Here is a 22,500-nt window from a genome sequence, read left to right as displayed (position 1 = left end):
GGCAGAGTGGCGGTGTAATTAAGGCCGAGGGGGCTGGAAACTGAAACATTTGAGGAGGAGGGACAGCAGGTTAGCGCAGGGGGAGGAGGAGGAGGAGAGGAAAAGGAAGAGGAAGAGGAAGGAAGAAGAAGCAGAATTTGCTCCATCACCCTTCAAATCAAACAATCAAAAGTTCTTCTTCAACTTTGAAGCATCATCTTATTTTATTTCTCTGCGTCCCTTCCTGTCAGGCCGTCATTAAACGGTCGACAGCCAGTTTCCCCCTGCAGCTAAACTGGGTTCCGTGGGCGGCAGCGCCACCACAAGACGGCCGCAGGGCTGCAGAGTTTTTCTTTCCTCCCCCGCCCCCCCGAAGGTCTGGTGCCAGCCGACGGCTTTAGGAAACCGGCAGCGGAGTTGAGGTCAGCGGAGGGTAAAAAACCATCACAATCCTGTTTCTGCACTCCAGCGCCACCATTGCTGTGGGATATATTTTTTTTAAACTTTATTTCATTCTATATGTGTCTGATGATTTTCAGAAATGCTCTAAGAGGATGTCATAAAATTCCAATAATAGAAAAAAGCAGCAGTTATAAAGCACTGCAGCGTCTGAAACTGTATGTACATTTTATGTACTTTAGCCCTCCTTTTTTACTTCTTCTTTTTCTCCCACCATCACCTGCTGCAGATGTTGACAAACAAAAAAAAGACAATTAAAAAAAAACACTATTATATAGAATTGTAGACAATAAAAGCTCATTTACAAGCTTTTATTGTGAAACATCTACAAAGGAAGACAGTGAGCTGCAGTTTTTTTTGCGTTGCAAAATGTAGTTTTGATTATTTCCAACTTTAGAACTTGTGCCCAAGCATCCCGAACCTTTCAGAATAAAAGTCTGGATACTGTGCGGCTCCCTCTCGGCCCCCCACACTCCACCACCGCCTCCAGGGGGCCCGGTGCTCACACGGTGAAATATTAAAGCGGGTTCTGCTGAAGTGGGTCTCGCCCCGCAGCCTGTGTGTGTGTGTGTCCGCCCATCTGCCCAGCAGTGTTAATATTGGATGAGAAATATGGCCGATGCCGCGGGGAAAAAAAGAACATTATAAAAAAGATGTGCTCGCCTTTTTTATTTGTTCGCATTTATGAAAGATTCAAGGAGAGGTCGCAGAGAGACAGGAAAGTGGGGAAAGAAGCGGAGTCCGGCCATTAAAGTTTCATCACGGCGGGACGTCATTACTTTACCCTTTTAAGGGCTAATGCTGCTTTATTGCGACGCAAATGTGATATTTTTTTCTGAGACGATGGCGCCGCCGCCGTTAGTGGTTGGCAGAGAGAAAAGAAAAGAAAAGAAAAAAATAAACACTGTTATTATGACTAATAAAAAATGTTGCATGAGCCTTTAAAGTGGGAGGAAATGAGCCTGTGTGTAAAAAGAAACAAAGCAATGAAAGAACTGAGGGTGTTTTTTTCTGCAGTTTGGTGATTAAAAAAGTCTGAGATGTAGAGTTTCATTTAATTTTTGTTCATCAGAACTTCCTGAAGATGCAGATTCCCCCTTGTTAGTGTCTCATTTTGCCCGCCAGGGATTGATAATCCTGCTGGGTTTTGCTTTTTCACGTTAACATAATCTAAAACTTAATCTTCAGGGATCTAATCCTGCATAGGAGAGGGGACGGGGAGGGGGAGCAGGAGGGGCCAGCTGATGGATCCTCTTACCTTCTGGTGACTCCTCCTGGACGTACGTCCCCGTCAGGTACCGGTGGACCAGCGCTGACTTACCACTGGCCAGATTACCCACAATGCCCTGGGGGGAGGAGGAAGAGAAGAAGGGACTTGTTCATAAATCTTTATTTTCTAGTATCACAATCATCAACTGTGCGCACACACACACACACACACACACACACACACACACACACACACACACACACACACACACTCACCACTTTGAGCTCGGGCACCGTCCGGCTCAGCGTCCACTCCTGGCTGTTCACAAATGCATCTGCAGGAGACAAAAGAAGCACAAAACAGTCAGACACAAACTGCTGCAGGTGGGTGGAGTCAAGCAGAGATCCACGAAGCAGAAGACAAAGAGGAAGAGGAAGAAGCCTGAATCAAAATGAATCAAAATCAGAACAATTTTCTCCAGATCAAACAATCTTTACAACTGCTTTTGTCTGCTCGTTGTTGTTGTTGTTGTTGAGGAACTTGGAGGAAAGTGAGGCTGAGAGGTCGTGGGAAGAGAGGGAGAGAGACGGGTGGTGTTGGAGGGCGATCGAAGCCTCACACACACACACACACACACACACACACACACACACACACACACACACACACACACACACACACACACACACAGCCACGCGGGATTAGAGGCTGCTATGGTTCACGTCCAGCTATCAGGGTGTGTGTTATTGTTGTCGTGCAGTGGTGTCACTGCTATCAGGGAGTACTCTGGCTCTGGTCAACACACACACACACACACACACACACACACACACACACACACACACACACACACACACACACACACAGAAACGTGTACGTGAACTCTGAGTGACTGGACGCCACCACTGGACCACTGGTGCTCCTGAACTCAGCTGTCAGGTGGGTCTCTCCACCTCCGGCTTCCTTTAGCCTCAATTAGCTGCTGGGGGCTTGAGAGAGGGGGCGGAGCCTCCCGGCAGGAGGAGTGCGACCGGGCATCTCCGCACCCTGCAGTGCGTCTCAGACACTAAAGTGGGCCAGTGGGCCGAACGGCCTGCAGCACCCCCACCCTCCCAACCCCCCAGCCTCCTCACTAATTCATCAGCAGCAATCTGTGTCAACACCAACACACTCATAAGGTCTCTCGGCCAGAGAGAGAGGTTTTGGGGGAGTGGGGGGGCATGGATGCAAAGAAGGTGATGAAGATGCCTCCAGGGTGACGATCATCTTCAGAGCTCTTTTCAGGGGGTGGAACCAACACCTATCATCTAACTGCATTTTGCTGCTCTGGGCGCCTCCCCCACTGGTTTAACCAGTCGCCCAGTTAAAAGAAAAAGCCATCCCAGCTCAGACATCAGCACCGGGGTGTGTGCGCCGGCCGAGGTCAAACCCTGGACTAGAATTAATGCGCCGCCGCTGCCATCAGCCTGGAAAAAATCCAGAGGGAAGCGTCCCCATTGGCTGGCGGGCGGACGGACGGACACAGGGCCGCATTGTTGGGCGGAGGGCGCCCCCTCCACCCCCTTGCTGCCAGGCAGGATGTTGACCCAGCTGCTTCCTGTTTTGTGGGTACCCCATACCCCCCCCCTCCCACGGTCAGTTCCCAGTTCGACCCAGCAGCGCTACAATTAGCCACTAACGGCCAGGAGACCCCGACTGAAGGGAGCAGCATCTTCTGAGCTTCTGGTAGTTTGAGGTAGTTTAGACGCTGAGTGGATGAAAAAAGAGAGAGGGGGAGAGAGAGAGAGAGAGAGAGAGAGAGAGAGAGAGAGAGAGAGAGAGAGAGAGAGAGTGAGAAAGACATCTGGAAACATGGTGGGCGGCACACCTGAACCGGATCAATCTATCAACACACACACGCAGGCAGGAAGAGGATGAACAGAGAATCTGAGCACCGCCGACTCGCAGAGAAAAACGCTGAGACGGAGGAAAACAATTACAAACACACACACACACACACACACACACACACACACACACACACGGAGGAAGAGAAAAACATCAGGTGTGACGGGAATGTCCGGAGAGAAACAACGACAGACGGAAGGAGCAGAAGGAGAAGAACAGATGGATGGAGAGAAGGAGAGGAAGAGAACTCCTCCGTCCATCCATCCATCCATCCATCCATCTACTGAAACAGGAGCATCTATCTATCCATCTATAGATATCATCTATCACCCATCTATGTATCATCCACCTGCCTGTCACCCATAGATCCACATATCTATCTATCGACAGTATCTATGTACAGTATTTCTATCTATCTATCTATAGTATCTATCTAGTATGCATGTATGCATGTATGTATGTATGTATGTATCTATCTATCTACAGTATCTATCTACAGTATGTATGCATGTATGTATGCAAGTATCTATCTATCTATCTATCGACTGAGAGGTTGGGAAACAAAAGATAAATATATAAAAATATATACACATATTTTTGATCTCCATATGTCAGGCTCTCAATGGTGCCGCCCACTGAGGGACTTTCTTCAGGGCCACACAGCGTGTGTTTAGGTGACGGCAGCTGCAGGACGATGGCAACACAACAAGCAGAGCAAACAGAACCACGATGAGGACGAGACGGCCGACGCTCAGTGGCCGCCTCACACATGGCCTCGGCTTGAAGGAAGCAGGGAGGAGGAAGAGGAGAAGGAGAGGCGGATTTTAAAGCAGACGGGATCAAAAGGGAGGAAATGAAAGCCAGAAAGTGACACAAATGATTTTCATTTCTTTTTCCTCCCCCTCACAACATCAATCTGAAAATTCACTTGTGAGGAGCAACATGTTGAACCAGGAAGCTCAAACTGAGGTCAAATCGCTGCCCAAAACACATTAGAAGGATCTGAGCCAGCAAGAAGAAGAAGAAGAAGAAGAAGAAGAAGAAGAAGAAGAAGAAGAAATGTGCGTTAGTCTTTCATTTATCAATTCGTGTTAGTTTTGTAAGTAGATCGTTTTTTTGTGTGTTGGTGGTTGGGTGGAGGACCGGCGTAGCCGGTAGCCAGCAGCCAGCAGCCAGCATGCCGGTAGCGGAAACACCGGCTACCGAGTTCGAGCGTCTCACTCGCCGGCACGCCATCAAACTGGTGCCGGCAGTTGAGTGCTCGGTGGAACAGGCGGGTCTGGCCGTTGGAAAGGTGGTGGGATACAGCAGCGTTAAGTCTGCATCCCGAATGAATGGAGCGATCGTTATCTTCCTTGACGACACCGACAAGGTAAGCAAGGTGGTCGAGAGCGGTGTTGTGATCGGTGACACTTTCACTCCCGCTCTCCCCCTCGTGAGCCCCGCCAAGAAGGTACTGATCTCCAATGCTCCGCCGTTCATTAAAAACGAGGCACTGGCCAAAGAGCTGTCGCGATTTGGCCAACTCGTTTCACCAATAAAAATGATGTCTTTAGGCTGCAAGTCACCGCAGCTCAAGCATGTTGTGTGTCACCGGAGACAGGTGTACATGGTGCTTAAAGACACGACAAGTGACTTAAACCTATCCTGTACGTTCAAAATCGACAACTTTCCGTACATGGTTTTTGTCACTACTGAACATATGAAATGTTTTGGGTGCGGTGCCGAGGGGCACTTGGTTCGCTCCTGCCCGGAGTGGAAGGCATCCGCCTCAGGCGGGACCCCCCCTCCTGAGGCGGCGGTGGCGGCGGCCGAGGTGGCGTCGCCGCCCCTAGAGTCGGCGGGTCCGGCGGCACCGTTGGATACGGTGGCGGCCGGTCCGTCGGCTCCGGAAGACCCGGTGCCGGCGGGGTTGTCGGCTCACATCGACCCGGTGCCGGCGGTGACTGGGGTCCCCGAGGCGTCCCCAATATCTGTGCCTCCCCCTGATAAGAGGGACCCCCCCTTGTCACTTGATGGAAACGAAAAAAAGAAAACGAAGAAAGAAAAGAACAAAGCAACTGTAGACACCTTAGACATGTCTGAGTATGACGATGAAGCAATGTCCGATGATGATGATGAAATGTTGAAACTGTCACAAAAGAGAAAATTAACTGAACTTGTAAAAGAAAAAGCAAAAAATAGAAAGACAGCCACGAGTGTTGAGAGTGACTGTGTTTTAACCCAAGAAGACAACGATGCACCTTACTCGGTTGCACTGCTGAAAAAATTCCTTGAAGACACGAAAGGGGTGAGACAAACGTCAGTATGGCAGCACTTCTCGGACCTTAGGCGGTTCATCAACTCCGCCAAACCCCTCACGAGGAAGTTTGGAGAAGTGCTCACCGACCAGGAAGTATACAGACTCAGAAGGCACATAGGAAAGGCCAGAGAAGAGTTAAACAAGGGGGAAATTGATGTTTAATTTACTTTTATTGATCGTTGTGCCACTGGTGTGTTGTTTTACTGAGTTTTTATTTTTTTTTCCATTCATGTGTGATTTTAACATGGGGAGTTTAAACATGAATGGAGCCCGGGCTGATTTTAAAAGAGCTGCTCTTTTTAAATTGATGGAGTTAAAAAGATTAAATGTATTGTTTCTTCAGGAAACACACAGCACTGACGATATTGTCAGGGACTGGAAGAGGGATTTTAAAGGGGAGGTGATTCTGAGCCATAATTCCAGTGCCAGCGGTGGGGTTGGGATTTTATTGGCTCAGAATTTTTTACCGGCTTCTTTTAGTGTTGAGGAAATCATTCCAGGGTTTTTACTAAAGGTTATAGCTTTTTATGAAAATGTAAAATTAGTGTTTTTAAATGTCTATGCTCCAACCAGAGGGTTGGAGAGACTTACATTTTTAAAAAAGCTTGATGATGTTCTTAAAACCTGCCATGATGATTTTATGTTTTTAGGCGGCGATTTTAATTGCACTGAAGATCCCGCACTGGACAGGAATCATCCTGAGCCACACCCTGGGTCGTCTCACAGGCTCAGACAGCTCATCAAAGATCACGAGCTGTCTGACCTGTGGAGAGTTTTTAATCAAAACAGACGACGGTACACTTGGAGCCATACCAAAGAAAATTTTTTATACCTCGCCAGACTTGATCGCTTTTACTGTTTTAATCACCTTTTAAATATTTTTAAAAGGTGTTTAATCCAGCCTGTTGGTTTTAGCGATCATTGTCTTGTGTCCTGTTCCATTTTTATTCAGAATATTCGTTTAAATAGTGCCTATTGGCCTTTTAACACAGCTCTTTTAAATGACCAGGCTTTTAAAACTGCTTTTAAGTTTTTTTGGTTATCCCACAGAGAGAGCAGACCCAATTTCCCCACCATCCAACAATGGTGGGATTTTGGGAAAACTCAGACCCAACAACTTTGCCAGAGCTTCACTCGCTTTGCCACAGGTGAGTTAACCCGGACCGTAAGGGATCTGGAGAGACAGGTAGAGGAGTTACAGTCCTTAGCTGTTTCTACAGGAAATCGAGGGCATTTAGATTCCCTCAAGTCCAAACAATCGGCGTTAGCCAACCTGCTCGGGGTTTCTGCGCAGGGGGCGCTGGTCAGGTCGCGGTTTATGAACATCTCGCAGATGGATGCTCCCTCTCAGTTTTTCTTTGGGCTGGAGAAGAAAAATGGACAAAGGAAGATCATTCATTCTTTACGCGCGGGTAGCTGTTCCGAAATTTCGGATTCTTCTGGGATTAGGAAATGCTGCCGGTTTCTACAGAGACCTCTATAAGAGCGAGTGGTCGAGTAATGGACAGCAACTTCCTCAGCGGTCTCCCTCAGGTGAGCCAGGAGCAAAGCCCCCAGTTGGCGGCTCCACTAACGCTCATGGAGCTGGAAGCCGCCCTGGGGAGCCTGCAGTGTGGAAAAGCTCCTGGCATCGACGGCCTTCCTGTGGACTTTTATAAGTCCTTCTGGCCGGTCATCGGACCAGATCTTCTCCTGACAATCAACGACAGCATCAAACAGGGAAAACTCCCGGTGAGCTGTAGGAGGGCCGTCATCACCTTACTGCCAAAGAAGGGAGACCTGCAGGACATCAGGAACTGGAGGCCGGTGTCCTTGCTGTGCACGGATTACAAAATCCTGTCCAAAGCTCTGGCCCTTAGGCTGCGAGAGGTGATGTCGTCCATCATCCACCCTGACCAGACCTACTGCGTGCCGGGCAGGCTCATAAGTGACAATGTCACTTTAATTCGGGATTTTTTGGACCTCTCCAGTTCATTGGCTCTTGAGACTGGTCTTATTTCCATAGACCAGGAAAAGGCTTTTGACAGGGTTGAACACCAGTACCTGTGGCAGACCATGGGTGCCTTTGGATTCAATCCTGACTTTATAGCCATGATCCGGGTGCTCTATTGTGGCATTGAGAGTGTTCTCAAGGTCAACGGTGGTCTGAGTGCCCCCTTCGACGTTCAGAGGGGGGTGAGGCAGGGCTGCTCTCTCTCAGGGATGCTGTACTCTCTGTCCATAGAGCCTCTACTCCACAAATTAAGGGAGAGTTTAAGTGGTGTGTGTCTCCCTCAGTGTTGCGTGTCTTTTAAACTGTCTGTGTACGCTGATGATTTGGTGGTTTTAATCAACTCGCAAAATGACATCAGTGTTTTAGAAAATCTTTTAACAGAGTTTGGTTTTATTTCTTCTTTGCGAGTTAACTGGGGGAAGAGTGAGGCTCTTATGGTGGGAGAGGGGCTGAGGAGTAGGCTCAAGTTGCCCGGTGGGCTGCAGTGGAAGACTGGCGGTTTTAAATACCTGGGCATCTACTTGGGGGACGAGACCCACAACAATAAGAACTGGGACAATGTGTTGGAGACGGTGAGGGGGAGGCTAGGATGGTGGAAGTGGCTGCTGCCTAAAATGTCCTACAGAGGCAGAACCCTCATCGTCAACAACTTGGTCTCGTCCTTCCACAGAGCATCCTTTTCCTCCCCAAAGAAGAGGGAGGACAGGGTTTGGTTCATCTGGCCAGCAGGGGCTCTGCCTTCAGACTCCAGTTTATTCAGAGGCTCTTGACTGGCCCCAAGGATGTTCTGTGGAGACCATTAGCCCGGTGCATCCTGCAGCGTTTTAATTTTGTGGGCCTGGATTTTAGTTTGTTTTTAATGGACACGACTCGCATGAGCACAGTTTCTCTGCCTTGTTTTTATCGGAGTGTTTTTAACGTTTGGAACCTCCTGAAGAAGCAGAGGGCGGAGCAGGCCGACTCTTTGTACTGGCTCTTGCAGGAACCGGTCCTTCAGGGAACCCTGCTGGACTACCCTAGCTGGGGGGGAGTGACTCTCTCCAAGGCCCTCCGAGCTGCAGGGGTCATGACGTTGGGCAAGGTGGTGGATCTGACCGGTCCTGGATTGGAAGATCCCGCCCCATTGGCCTCTACGCTGGGACTAAAATCCCAAAGGGTTGTCAAGCAGCTGCTGGACCATTGGAGAAGAAGGCTGTCCGGTCATGAGCACTCCCACCTCAGCTTGCATGACAGAGGTTCCCTGACCCCCGACCCAGAGGACAGCTTCCCCCATGTCGGCCTGCTCCCAGACTTGGACGACTGCAGCGGCCCTCTGCTGGAAGCCTGTCCAGCAGTTCCCCTGGAGGTCGTGACGGGAAAGAAGCTCTATCAAACAATGAACAAAACTTTGGACAAAGACAAACTAGATGGACGTTGGGATACGCCGTGGAGGAAATACCTGAACTACGGAAATAAGCCCGCGTGGAGAACTCTCTACAAAGCCCAAGTGGCCAAAAGACATGGAGACATTCAGTGGCGCGTCCTCCACGGCGTCGTAGCCGTGAACGCTTTTATCAGTATGATGAACCCAGCGGTGGAGGACACCTGTCCCTTCTGCACAGAGAGAGAGACTGTTTTTCATTGTTTTTATCTGTGTGAGCGTTTGTCGTCCGTGTTTGGTTTTTTAGATAGAGTTTTTATCCAATGCCAGGAGGTTTTTAACAAACACTCTTTTATCTTTGGTTTTAACTACAGTCGCCAGAACAAGAGGAAAGGCCAGGTTTTAAAACTTTGTTTTAAGCCAGGCTAAGTTGGGGGTGTGGTTGAGCCGTAAGAGAAAGATAGTTGATGGGGCAGAGGTCGACCCCTCTGTCATTTGTAAAAAAAACTCATCCAGTCCAGGCTGCGCATTGATTTTATGTTTTACAGGAGGGCAGGGGACTTGGAGTTTTTTTGTGACATGTGGACTTTTAACAGTGCATTGTGTGCAGTGACAGAGGGGGAACTATTTTTTAGCGACGTGCTTGTGTAAGAAGAAGAAGAAGAAGAAGAAGAAGAAGAAGAAGAAGACAGTGTTCCGGTGAATGTGCAACTTTTGCTAACTGGACTCTGATGTTAGGGATTGAACTGCAAGGTGTTTTTCTTTTTCCCAGCGTCTCTCCGTCTTTGACTCGGCCTCCTGTCCAGATGTCTCACGGTCAGATGCTCCACACATGAAGAATCTGTTTTTAGCAGCAGAGCGGAAGGAAGATATAATAAAGTGAGACGACTCAACTCGACGCGACTCACAACCAGAGAGTCGACGGCTGGAGGGCAGCCGATGCGAGCAGGCAGACACACCACTGTTTATCTCTCCCAATACCAGCAGAAGCAGCAACAGCAGCAACAACACACACACAGCAGTAGCAACACAACAGACTCACAAAGACAGAGGGCTGGAAACAGATCTGAGGGATCGTTTGTCTGCTTCAGCACGTGGAAAACGCAGCAACAACACCTCAGGATTCAGATTCAACCGCAGATAAACAAAAAAGTGTGTGTTGTGCACATTGTACCAAAACACACACACAGTGACATCATCACTACAGCCCACTGGCCTCAGCTTTTAGCAAAAGACGAGCTCAACTCTTCCCAGCCGAGCCGTTTGCTTGGCCCACACGCTGCTGGGAAGATTGACAGAATGAAGGCATGCAAAGAAGCCAGAAAATAAACTTAAAATAAAACAAAGAAAAACAGACAGGTGGGTGAACCTGCTCAGCGTGCAGGACTGTCCTGCTGATGATGTCACGCCCTGCCAGAGCCAAGCGACATGCTGGAATCTCAGGTCGTCCTCCTCCTCCTCCTCCTCCTCCTCTTCCTCCTCCTCCTTCTCCTCCTGGTCTAACACTCAGCAGCTCCAGGACAGAGGCTCACTCTGCCTTCGCCATCCTAGATCCACCATGCAGAAACCACTGGGTTTTTTCTAACTTGGACTTTTTTTTTCTTTTTTTTTACTTGAATCAATCTGGCAATGAAACATTAAAGCGTCGCTGGTGGAGGAGTGTGTGTGTGTGTGTGTGTGTGTGTGTGTGTGTGTGCATGTGTGTGCGTGTGTGTGGGAGATGAGGAGAGGGGGGGGCTATGAGGGGGGCTGAGGTCACGTGACCAGCAGGCAGGCGTGAAGCTGCGGTGGCGCTCTGATTTGTCACAGTCGGCAGTCGTGTTAACCAGGGACACACACACACACATACACACACACACACACACACACACACACACACACAGAGTAGGATCCGGGGTGGAGCGTGGCAGTTTCACCCCTCAGGGCTGGGTGTGTGAGTGTGTGAGTGTGTGAGTGTGTGTGTGTGTGTGTGTGTGTGTGTGTGTGTGTGTGTGTGTGTGTGTTTTTAAAACAATAGCACCATTAAAACCTCAGTGTGTGTGTGTGTGTGTGTGTGTGTTGGTGGCAAAGATCATCAATTCAAATCCGCCAGCCTGCATCAGCCTGCAGGCGTGTGTGTGTGTGTGTGTGTGTGTGTGTGTGTGTGTGTGTGTGTGTGTGTGTGCTTGCGAGCGTGCGTGCGTGCGTGCGTGCGTGCGTGCGTGCGTGCGTGCATGTTGTGTTCCTTTCCTTCATGTGTCGACAGCTGCCGTTGTCGCAGTCGTCTCGCTTCATGTTGAAAAGCTGGAGTTGTGAATATGGGATGTGCTGCTGACTGATGGACACCCCCCCCCCACCACCACACACACACACACACACACACACACACACACACACACTGCGGACACTCTGCTGGTGCTGGGGGGGCGTCAGCTGCCAAAAACTGGGAGTGACAGAAGTGCAGCGTTGTGCACAATGGTGCCGCCGCTGCGACGTGCGTGATGACACAAAGTGACGGGGCCGAAGTGTTCAGAGGGAGGCAACAGCCACGAAAAAACCAACACAAAATGACAATGGAGTGGAGGGGGAGGGGGGGGGGGCTGTGAATAACAGACAGCTGAACTTCCTCCCAGCAGGTCAGAAGACGCTGGAGATGAGCTTCCTGGAGCATCCTGCTTCTGTTACGTCACACAGCTGCTGCAGCTCACCAGGTACAGTAACAACATGTATGTGTGTGTGTGTGTGTGTGTGTGTGTGTGTGTGTGTGTGTGTGTGTGTGGGTGGGTGTGTGTGTCAGGCGATGACAGCAGTACAGAACGGGTGTGTTTGTGCTTTTGTGCGTCAGGTGCGTGCCGTGTGCAGTGCACACTTCTGCTTGTCAATTTCCCTCTTGTCACTGTTAATTAAACCTGTCTGGCCGGTACACACACACGCACACGCACACCTAACAGTACACACCAAACCACCTAACCAACACGCAAAGGCTCACACACCTTGTCGCTGTGTGGCGAAAAAAAACACACAGTTGAAATGCAAAACAAAAAGGGTTGAAGTGGTAGCACACACACACGAACACACACACACACACACACACACACACACACACACACACACACACACACACACACACACACACACACACACCCCAACCTCCACTCATTAACGCGGCCTGAGGGAAAACCCAGGAAGTTGGAGCAGGAAGTGGATGGCAGGCGACCAACCGTTGCCGTGCCGAGACAAAGAGCTCTGATTGGACGAGGCCGATCAGATTGTGAGGTAGACAAGGGAGGGGGATGCTGGTGTTTACACTTCCAACGCCCTCCATCATGAAACACAGAAAAAAACCCTGAACTGGACCTTTGAGCCGACTCGGCACCTCGAACTTCAGCCACTGACAGAAAACTAAAAAAACCTGATGGATGGAGTTGCCCCCCCGCCTTCCTGAACTGCTGACCTCTGACCCCCGGTGGTGATCTGAGGTGCTGTTTAGTATTCATGTCGCACGCCACCACCCTGTCAGACTGAGCAAATACACACACACACACACACACACACACACACACACACACACACACACACACACACACACACACGGGCCAAGGCTGACAGACGACCTGCAGCCGCCCCTGAAGGCAAAGCATTCTGGGTAATACATCTCTAGTGTCATATGTGGGCTTGAATCCAATTATCATGATCATGCATAACTTTGTTGCCTTCAATATCAATCCAGACGTTTTGGACTCTGACATTCAGCGGGAATATTTTCAACGACATCGTTTTGATGATACAATTTGTTTTCCGTCTTGTAGCTTCTCCCCCATCTGCCCCTTGGTTTATTCCAGCGTTCCGTGCTTCAGGGAAATCCCGACAACATTCCCATCGGCCGCCCCTCCCGGCAACGCCACAAACCTCCGCCCGCCACGGCCGAAACAGCAGCCAGCCTTGTGCAGCCCAGCTGTTGGCGGGAGGTGAAGGGGCGGGGCGGGGCGGGGTGGGGCGGCAGAGGGGGTGGTCAGTGGCTGGATTTGTGGGAACGCCGGCAGCAGGAGGTGGAAGAGGTGGTGGTGGCGGCGGCAGCAGGTGCAGACGAGGCTGCGGCTGCTGGTAGAGGAGCCGCTTTAAACCTCACAGCGCCGGGAAGGAAAGCAGTGAAACTGGCACATTGTCTCTCTGGGACTCAAAGTCCCAGGATGCAATTCTGCCACCAACGATCACGTCCCGGCTAGAGCAGATACCAACACACACACACAGAGTGACCTAAATATCAAGCGCTTTTAATCAGTAGGGTTGAATCATCCCCCACCCACACACACACACACACACACACACACACACACACACACACACACACACACACACACACACACACACACACACACACACACACACACACACACACACACACACACACAGGCTGGCAGCACGCCGCAGGTTTTTGTCGTCAAACAGCTTCAACACCAGGACGGAGCGACTGGTTCCTCATCTGAACACACAGACACGGACACACACTCACACACTCACACACGAAGGTGTCTGTATAATCAGAGTTTATCTGACAGTCCAGGAAGTCGTGCTAAGCTGACAGAAATGGAGATGATCTCAGCAACCTGCTGCGTGCGTGCGTGCACGCTACACGGATCGTACACGCCAGACACATTTGAAAAAGAGCCATGCCAAGAGGTGACATGACTCGTTTTACTGTAAGATGACAGCACGCAGTGTGCGTGCGTGTTTCTATCCATCCTCAGTGACAGACAGAGACCTGATGTAAGAGCTGCCAAACGTCCCAGCCACTGTTTCTGCTGCCACGTCAGTGGTGCATTATGGGACGTGGCCTCGGGGAGCACACACACACACACACACACACACACACACACACACACACACACACACACACACACACACACACACACACACACACAGTGTGGTTGCTGTGAGAGGGGTGTGATGCAGAAAACACGCCTTAAAAATATATCTTAAAAAATCGCTTCTTCTAAAGCTTCTTCTCTTCTTCTCTTCCTTCTTCTTTTTGTTGACGCTGACTCGGCACTAAATGTTGGAACAGCATCTTTTGTTTTAGTGGATTACACAGGTGCATCATGGGTATTCCCAGAGTTAGGCTAGGCTGTCTGGGCTTGTGTTTTAAAACGGTCTCGTGGTAGCAGCCGAGAAGTCAGTCCACACTCACGCACACACACACCCAGAGCGCAGTGGTTACTGTCACATCGCGAGGGGTGTCAGTGGCGAGCCAGAGCGTGCAACACTTTAAAACACACACACACACACCAGCTGAGGAATTAGTGTGTGTGTGTGTGTGTGTGTGTGTGTGTGTGTGTGTGTGGAATGTGCTACTTCACTGCTTCCGACGGCTTCTTCAAATAAGGGAGTGCAAGTCCTTTAAGCCACACACACACACACACACACACACACACACACACACACATGCACGCGCGCGCGCACGCACGCACGCACACACACACACATCCAATTTGGGTCTGCAAAGGAAGTGAGGGGGAGATGGGGGAGGGGTGAAGGGTGAGGATAAAGAGGGGGGCGGTGGGGGGGTTTGGAACGACACACATGCTCTTTGACCCCAGAACAACCTCTGCCACTGGAGCGACACGGCAGCCGGCTAATAAGCAGGGGCACCCTGAGCGAGTGTGTGTGTGTGTGTGTGTGTGTGTATGTGTGTGTGTGTGCAGGGGTAAAGTCAGATGTGGAGGCTGGTGGAGCTCAACAGAGGAATCACAGTCGCTGCACAGCCTCGTCTGTATTCAGACATATTACACACACACACACACACACACACACACACACACACACACACACACACACACACACACACTACAACATGACAGATGACACAACTTGGCAGCAGGATCCGATGTAAAGGACCCAGACCAGGTGGAAGAGGACAGCCATCAGCCTCACGCCCTGCAGCAGCAGCAGCAGCAGGTCACCTGACTCCACCCGGGTTCCTGTTTTGTTTCTTTATGCGTCGGAAGATGAGTCGTCTTCTTCCTTCGCATGACTCGCCAGAGTTTGCTCATTTCCAGTTTTTGCTCCTTTATTTTTTTTTTTGAAATAACATTCACAAGTAAGCAGCATGACTGATGTCCCTGCAGGGAACAGGAGTTCTGGGAGTGGCCCGGTGGCCCGGAACAGGTTCGACAGTAAACGCTTAGCGCTAATCCAGTTGCATAACGAACGCTGCATGCAGTAATAGGGCCGGCATCGTCTCAGGTGCATCCTAATTGGTGCATAAATAATATGAGCATGGATGCTTATTAGTGGATGGATGGATGGATGGATGGATAGACGGATAGATAGATTGATATTGAATTCCCCCAGGGTTCCAGTAGGAGCAGCACCAGTGCAATCGCAGTATTTATAATACAATAAAAACAAAATTCCAAAAACTGTATCAATACAATGAAAACAGTGCACTGTGTGGCGCACTGTGGCTGAGCTGCTATCACGACCCACTGTGTTCTCTCTGCCAGTCACTGCGGTGGCAAACCGGGCATTGTGGGACACCAGAACTGGGCCAGAGGGCCGTCCTGGTTCTGTGGCGCGCTGCAACCTGCTGCGTTCTGACTGGGTCGTTAGTGCCGACGGGTCAGGCCAGTGGAGCGCGCTCAGTAGGGGGCTTTCACCACAAAAGAAAACAATCGCAAAAACAGCGTCAACACCTCAAACAGAGGTCTGGGAAACAAGGGCATTAGCCCTCTGTTTGCTGCCTCCTGCTAGAAATGATCAGCCTACAAGCCTGTGACATCACAAAGAGACGATTTCTTCTCTTTACAGAAGAGAGTGAGGAAGAAAAATTGTTTTAAGAAACACTGGGAATTCATGCAGGAATCTTTAAAACTTTTCAGATATCGAGGCGAGGAGACAAGAAGACAAGGAGACAAGGAGACAAGGAGACGAAGAGACGAAGAGACACAGGAGAAAAAGAAACCAAGGAGCAGGAGGAGGAAATGTTTACACAGAATTGATTAAAGAAGGAGAGGCACGCATGATGGATCTGAGAGAGGCGGGGCCGAGCAGAGAGGAGGTAAACAATGAGAGGAGGAGGAGGAGGGAAGGATAGAGGAGGAGGAGAAGAATGAGGAGGAAGGAAGGACAGAGGAGGAGGAGGAGGGAAGGACAGAGGAGGAAGGAGGAGGGAATGATTGAAGAGGAGAAGAATGAGGAGGAGGGGAGGTAGCGGAGGAGGAGGCTGGGAAGGATAGAGGAGGAGGAGAGAAGGACAGGGGAGGAGGAGCGAAGGATAGAGGAGGAGGAGAAGAATGAGGAGGAGGGGAGGTAGCGGAGGAGGAGGCTGGGAAGGATAGAGGAGGAGGAGAGAAGGACAGGGGAGGAGGAGCGAAGGATAGAGGAGGAGGAGAAGAATGAGGAGGAGGGGAGGTAGCAGAGGAGGAGGCTGGGAAGGATAGAGGAGGAGGAGAGAAGGACAGGGGAGGAGGAGGAGCGAAGGATAGAGGAGGAGGAGAAGAATGAGGAGGAGGGAAGGATAGAGGAGGAGGAGGAGAACTACCTCTCCATCATCCTCTCCTCTGCTCTGCCTGCAGCATTTCCCCTAATAGGATTTTCTCCCCATTATGGCCATTGTACTGGGGACTCCAGCGTGTGTGCGTCTGTGTGTGTGTGTGTGTGCATGAGCAGGCCTAGTTTGCGGGTGGAGGAAGAGCAGGCAGGAAGATCAAAAAGATGCTCCGACTGGAGCAGCAACATCGAAACCACTTGATCTGTGTGTGTGTCTGTCTGTCTGTGTGTGTGTGTGTGTGTTTGTGCACTTGCAGTTGTGCGTGTGTGCGTTTATTGGTGAGTGAGTGAGAAACAGATAGAGAGAACAAGAGAGAGATCGAAAGAGAGAGAGGGTGTGAGGTGAAGGGGGAGAGAAATAAAGGAGAGGGAGCATCTTCACACTCATCCTCGTCTCCAGGAGAGCGAAGAGACGGCTGATGCAAACATGGCCAGTGTGTGTGTGTGTGTGTGTGTGTGTGTGTGTGTGTGTGGCACATGCAGTGTACATTACTTCTGCATGGCTGTGGATATAGGTCATGCATACACACACACACACACACACAGAGGCTGACACGCCCTGTATACACACCCACATCCACATCCACACACACACACACATGTGCACGCGCACACATACATACACACACATACATACACACACATTCCCCTACATTTGCTCCCTGTGGGTTGCTGCAAGCACACACACACACACACACCCCTGCAGTGCATGAAGACACATGGGGGTCAGCAGAGATGATGTGGGGGGGGGGGGGGGGGGGGGATCGGGGCTCCTGGTGTGCTGATGTGCAGCGACAGTGTCTCATTGGCCGACGGGCCGGGGTGTCTGCCGCCTGGAGGAGCTAACGGCGCTAACGGCGCTAACAGAGCAGTAGACAGGAAGTCATCCGCACCACTGTCCCTACGCATAGACAAACAAGATAAAGATAAGATAAAGATAAACAACACCATCCTGCCAGTCAGTCAGTCATGTCAGTCATGTCAGTCAATCTGACAGGAAATGATGCGTCTCTGACTCCGCCCACCAGCCACCTGACTGACTGGCGGCTCAGGAATGCTAACGATGTCGGCGGCTGGAGGCCTTCGTGGAGACACCTCGCCGCTAAACCTGCTAGGTGGACCAGTGAGGCCCCTGAGGGCCCCCTCGTCTCTGGCCGCAGTGACCGCAGTAGCCAGTGGGTGGCGCCCCTGCTACCAAGCATCACTCAGCATGCAGAGCTTAATCGGACTAAGCAATAATTCGGTTTTCTCGTCCAATCGGAGTTCTCACCTTGTCACCGTATACATGCAGCTGAGAAATTCGAATTATTGATGGGAACGTGTCCTCCTCCCAACACTAGGGGGTGGCGTGAGTCTTTTCAGCTGGTCAGCTGCTTTCGGTTGACATATTACATCATTACGATATGTACGATAGTACATAATGTACGTGTTACTTTGCAGATAAGGTGTACCCTATTTCTCGTGCTCATGGTTATTTTAAAAGGTAGACAAGAACGTTGTTTGCTGTTGGAGGGCTACAACAACACTTCGATGCTACGCTTTGTGCCGTCGCCACGGACCCAAAACTCTCGTTCTTGTTGGATGCGGGTTCTGCACAGACTGGTGGGAGAGTTTGTGTACAGGTTTTGCAAAGGAACGGTGTCTTCAGTTATACACACGCTCATTAAAGTGCCGACCGTGGAGGAAGCTCGTGCCGCTGCACGCTGTTTCCAGCAGAATAACAGCGGAATTACCAAAATAGTTAAAGTTAAAGTTCTTCTAACTTACAAAAAATGTGAACGAAAAGGTAGAAATATAAATACGAACGAATACCTATTTGTTCAGGGGTGCGCAAAGCCGGAGCCATGCATTTGCTGCGCTACCCTTTTAAAAAAGGTCTCCGTTGCGCGTTATTTTAATATGTCCATCTCTTTTAGAAGAGAAAGCATCGCCCCGGTCTCATCCTCACATTCTTATTCACGTTTGCGAGGTTGTTTCTCCGGTTTTTCGCGCCGTCTGTTTTGTTAGACGATGTAGTTCTGCGGTCATGAGTCGCGAGAGGGAGACAGTCAATAGTCCGACTAAGGCATGGCAGAGAAAGTCGAATTCTAATCGCATTATCTGGGTGTCTCAATCGGAGTTCTCAAACTCCGATCATAATCGGACTAAGGCAATAATTGTAATTTCTCTAGTAATGTAAACGCACTGACTTTTGACGCTGCGCACGGGGACTGGCGAGAATGCTAAAGCGTGGCTAGCAGCAGCAGGAGGAGGAGCAGTTCAGTTAGACTTTGCCCAGCAGAGCTGCTAGCCACGCCCCCCCTGAGCAGATGTGATTGGACAAAACACTTGTCCACTCAATTTGTGATGATGGCTCGTCCCACTTTCAAATGTCTTCTGATAAATGTGAAATAAATTCAACAGATTCGGTGCAACACATTGACGCACACACACACACACACACACACACACACACACACACACACACACACACACACACACACACTGAGCTGAACTGGTGGTATGAAACTACAGCTGGCTGCAACATCTGGAGGACACAGACAGGAAGTCCTGTGTGTGTGTGTGTGTGTGTGTGTGTGTGTGTGTGTGTGTGTGTATACAGTACAAACTTACTTCCTGCTTTGTCATGTTTTCCACATGGAAAGAGGATGCTGCTGCTGCTACTACTGCTTCTGCTGCTGCGTGTATAAGTGTGTGTGTGTGTGTGTGTGTGTGTCCTGTGTGCAAGATAAAAAACAGAGCTCACAAGAAGAAGCCTGAGACGTGCAGCAGCCTCAGTTCCAGCCTCCCTCCAGTCAATCAGACAGTTTTCACTCGGGTCTTTTTGTGTTTTTTCAGGGGGATTTGTGTCTCACTCTTCCAGAGTGGCTGCTGTGGAAGGACTGAGGGGAGTAATGAAAGACAAACAGCGGCACCACAACCAAACATCACCCTGCTGCCCAGAACAAACACCTGCTGGCACACACACACACACACACACACACACACAAACACACACACACACACACACACACACACACACACCCTGCTGCTCTAACAAACACTCTCCTCGCCAAACTAACAACCTCACTTGAACCTTCAGCGGGTCGCTGGTCGTCAGGGTGGGGTGGTCTTGGTGGTGGGTGTGGCTTTACCTTGGGTTCCGCCCCCGTCGACGCTCTCGCAGCTGGACTGTGACAGGACCCTTCTCGTGCCGCGCTGCAGGGGGCGCTGCTCCAGGCCGGGGCTGCCCGGCGCCGGGGCCCCGCCCCCCCGGGAGGAGAAGATGCCGCTGAAGAAGCGCACCAGGCGCCGCTCGCTGGAGCGGCCACCGCTGCCCCTCAGCAGGAAGGCCCCTCCCCCTCCGCCGGCCCCACCCCCACCAAGTCGCTGCAGGTCGCTGTTGTCCAGCGTACGGGTCTTTCGGCTGAGCTCCGACAGCGAGTCCGTCTTGCGGAGGACGCCGCCTGTCTCCAGCGTGCGGCTCTTCTGCCGGGTGGGCGTGGCCACGGCGGCGGCAGAGGTGGGCGCAGCCACCGGCACCAGTGGTGAGGGCGGGGCCTGGGACGCCGCCGCCTTGGTGTCCTGGAGCGCCCCGATGCAGCCGGAGCTGCTGTGGTGTCGGTCCTTGGCGAGGGCCCGCAGGCGCAGCAGCTCGCCGCCACCGCTGCTCCAGTGGCGAAAGCTGAAGCTGCGGCGTAGCAGGCCGGCTGAACGCTTGGGGGGCGGAGTCTCCGTCTCGGCGGGAGCCAGGTCAGAGGTCGCCTCCTCCACGCTCTTGGCCTTCAGGAACCTCCTCTTCGTCACGCCGCCGTTCTGCACCCCTGGCTCAGTAGGGGGCGTGTCCTCCTTCGCACCTTCCCCTCCTCCTCCTCCCTCCGCCTTCTTCTCCTGGAGCAGCAGCAGCTTCCTGGACACCTTGAGGCGTCCCAGCTCCAGCTGCCCCGTGCTGAAGGTGCGGAAGTTCCTCATGTGGCCGCGGGACGCTGCCGCCAGCGAGCGCTCGTCCGACTCGTCCTCCACCTCCTGCAGCTGCTCCAGCAGGCCTCCGCCACCAGCACCACCACGCTGGAGCTCCACTGAGCCCTCCCTCCTGAGCTGGCGGGGGGGCTCCTCGTCCAGACTCTCCCTCTTCACCAGGGTGAGAGAGATCCTGTACACCGTCTTCTTCTGTGGTGGCGTCCCACCACTGCCACTGCCGCTCTCCATCCTCTCGGCAGCGCCAACGCCACCGTTGGTGTCCAGCAGGAACATCCTGCTCAGCCCCCACCTCCTCCACTGAAACTTCTTCACTCTGCTGCTGCTGTTTGTTGCTATCCCCCTCCTCCTCCGCTCACTGGCTCACTTGAATGAGTAGCAAACCTCCTCCTCCTCCTCCTCGGAGGGCAGAACGGGTTCAACGGCACTGAGTCGCAGACGCCTCGAGGTGGTGGTGAGGGGGGTGCGACAACCTGCTCCCCGGCTCATCCAGATGTGCAAACAGCGCTGGTTTCGGCGCAGGACGTGCGCTCTGTCTTCATCGCGCAGCAGCAGCGGGTGCAGGTCGTCCTCCGACCGGCGGAGCTCCGACCGGCAGAACACACTTCAGTCCGGGTGTTGTTTTCCTTCAGAGGCGTCCGCCGTCCTCCGCTGACAGCTCCGTGTTCGGCGCCTCCATTCCGGGTGTGGGGGGGGGGGGGTAAATATTATTCTAGTGCCGCGTCCCGGACGGCGGCGGCGCGTCGTCGCCCATTGTGTGCGCACATCCCCCGCAGAGCCAGCCGCTACCACAAGCCGGGGGCCTCTCGACTCGGCTCCGGCCTCGATTGTGATTCAAATTGCACCTCGGATTATTTCCAGTTTCTCCGGAGGAGCGGTGCCCGGCCCTCCGCCTCCGCCTCCTCCTCCTCCTGTCCGCTCCTCGGCAGCTCCCTGACGGCGACACAAGACTCCGGCGGCCCGGGCTACCGGTTCGTTTCTCCGCCCGCAGACTGACTGAACAGCGCTCCGCTCAGCTCCACACAGACACACACAACACACACACCGATTGGCACACACACCGTCCAGCCAGCCAGCAGCGGCAGCAGCAGTAGCAGCAGCAGGGGATGATTGGAAAACAAGGAGCGGAATTAGGAATCAAGTGGAACGGAGCGTGGAGGTAGCAGTGATGCGTTCACGGTTCACGGGACATTGTTGAAAGTGTCGAGCGGAGGTAGGAATTTAAATTCAAACTTTAAAAATACAATTACTGTTTGAAGGTTTAGACACATAAAGTGTGTCAATCAACAACAACTTTGCCCATATTTTCGGATGTCCCATCTAAAGAGCAGTCCCTGAAGTGGCCAAACCTCCAGATGACTGAAACCAGACTGAACTGTAGGAGAAAGAGCAGGAGGCCCCTGGCACGGCTGGTTCGGCTGGTTGGCACAGGAAGAGTTTCACAGTCGCACACGACTGATGAACCATACAAGACACACAAACTCAAAATATATATAAATATTTAATGCAGTAAAACATACACAGAAAAGAAAAACGCACACTCATGGCTATTCCTCCTCTTCCTCCTGATCAACAACTTTCCTCACACCCACCATCATTCACCAGACTGTCAATGACAAAACAGTGCCAACTAGACAGGAAGGGAGAAAAGGCAAAGTGCAGATCCGAGACTAAAAGACTAAATGTACAGGACTAAAATATTAATAAGTGCATCATCCTCAGAGTGTGTGCGCAGCCTGCTGGTGCTGATGGTATCTGGGTCAGCAGGACACCAGCAGCTCTGAGAGGCTCCGCAGGACTGAATCCAGTGCAGCTTTTACAGGCTG

General features: G+C 51.6%; 1 protein-coding gene across 1 annotated transcript in view; it reads right to left on the bottom strand.

The window, feature by feature from the left end:
- The window catches only part of LOC142903094 (arf-GAP with GTPase, ANK repeat and PH domain-containing protein 1-like), an 80,697-nt gene extending 59,680 nt beyond the window's left edge, over nt 1-21,017 (bottom strand). The window contains exons 1-3 of the mRNA XM_076048542.1: nt 19,852-21,017; nt 1,924-1,982; nt 1,697-1,784 (exon numbers count right to left, since the gene is read on the bottom strand). Coding sequence (XP_075904657.1) covers nt 1,697-1,784; nt 1,924-1,982; nt 19,852-20,950 — 1,246 coding nt within the window. The 5' untranslated portion in view covers nt 20,951-21,017. The remainder of the gene's footprint in view (nt 1-1,696; nt 1,785-1,923; nt 1,983-19,851) is intronic.
- Nucleotides 21,018-22,500: the final 1,483 nt, after the last annotated feature.

The sequence above is a fragment of the Nelusetta ayraudi genome, unplaced genomic scaffold (genome assembly GCF_046127955.1).
Source record: "Nelusetta ayraudi isolate G7.1 ecotype Tasmania unplaced genomic scaffold, CSIRO-AGI_Nayr_v1 ptg000106l, whole genome shotgun sequence".
In the NCBI taxonomy this organism is placed as follows: Eukaryota; Metazoa; Chordata; class Actinopteri; order Tetraodontiformes; family Monacanthidae; genus Nelusetta; species Nelusetta ayraudi.
Note: the sequence above shows the minus strand (reverse complement) of the source record. Positions and strands in the feature narration are given on the sequence as shown.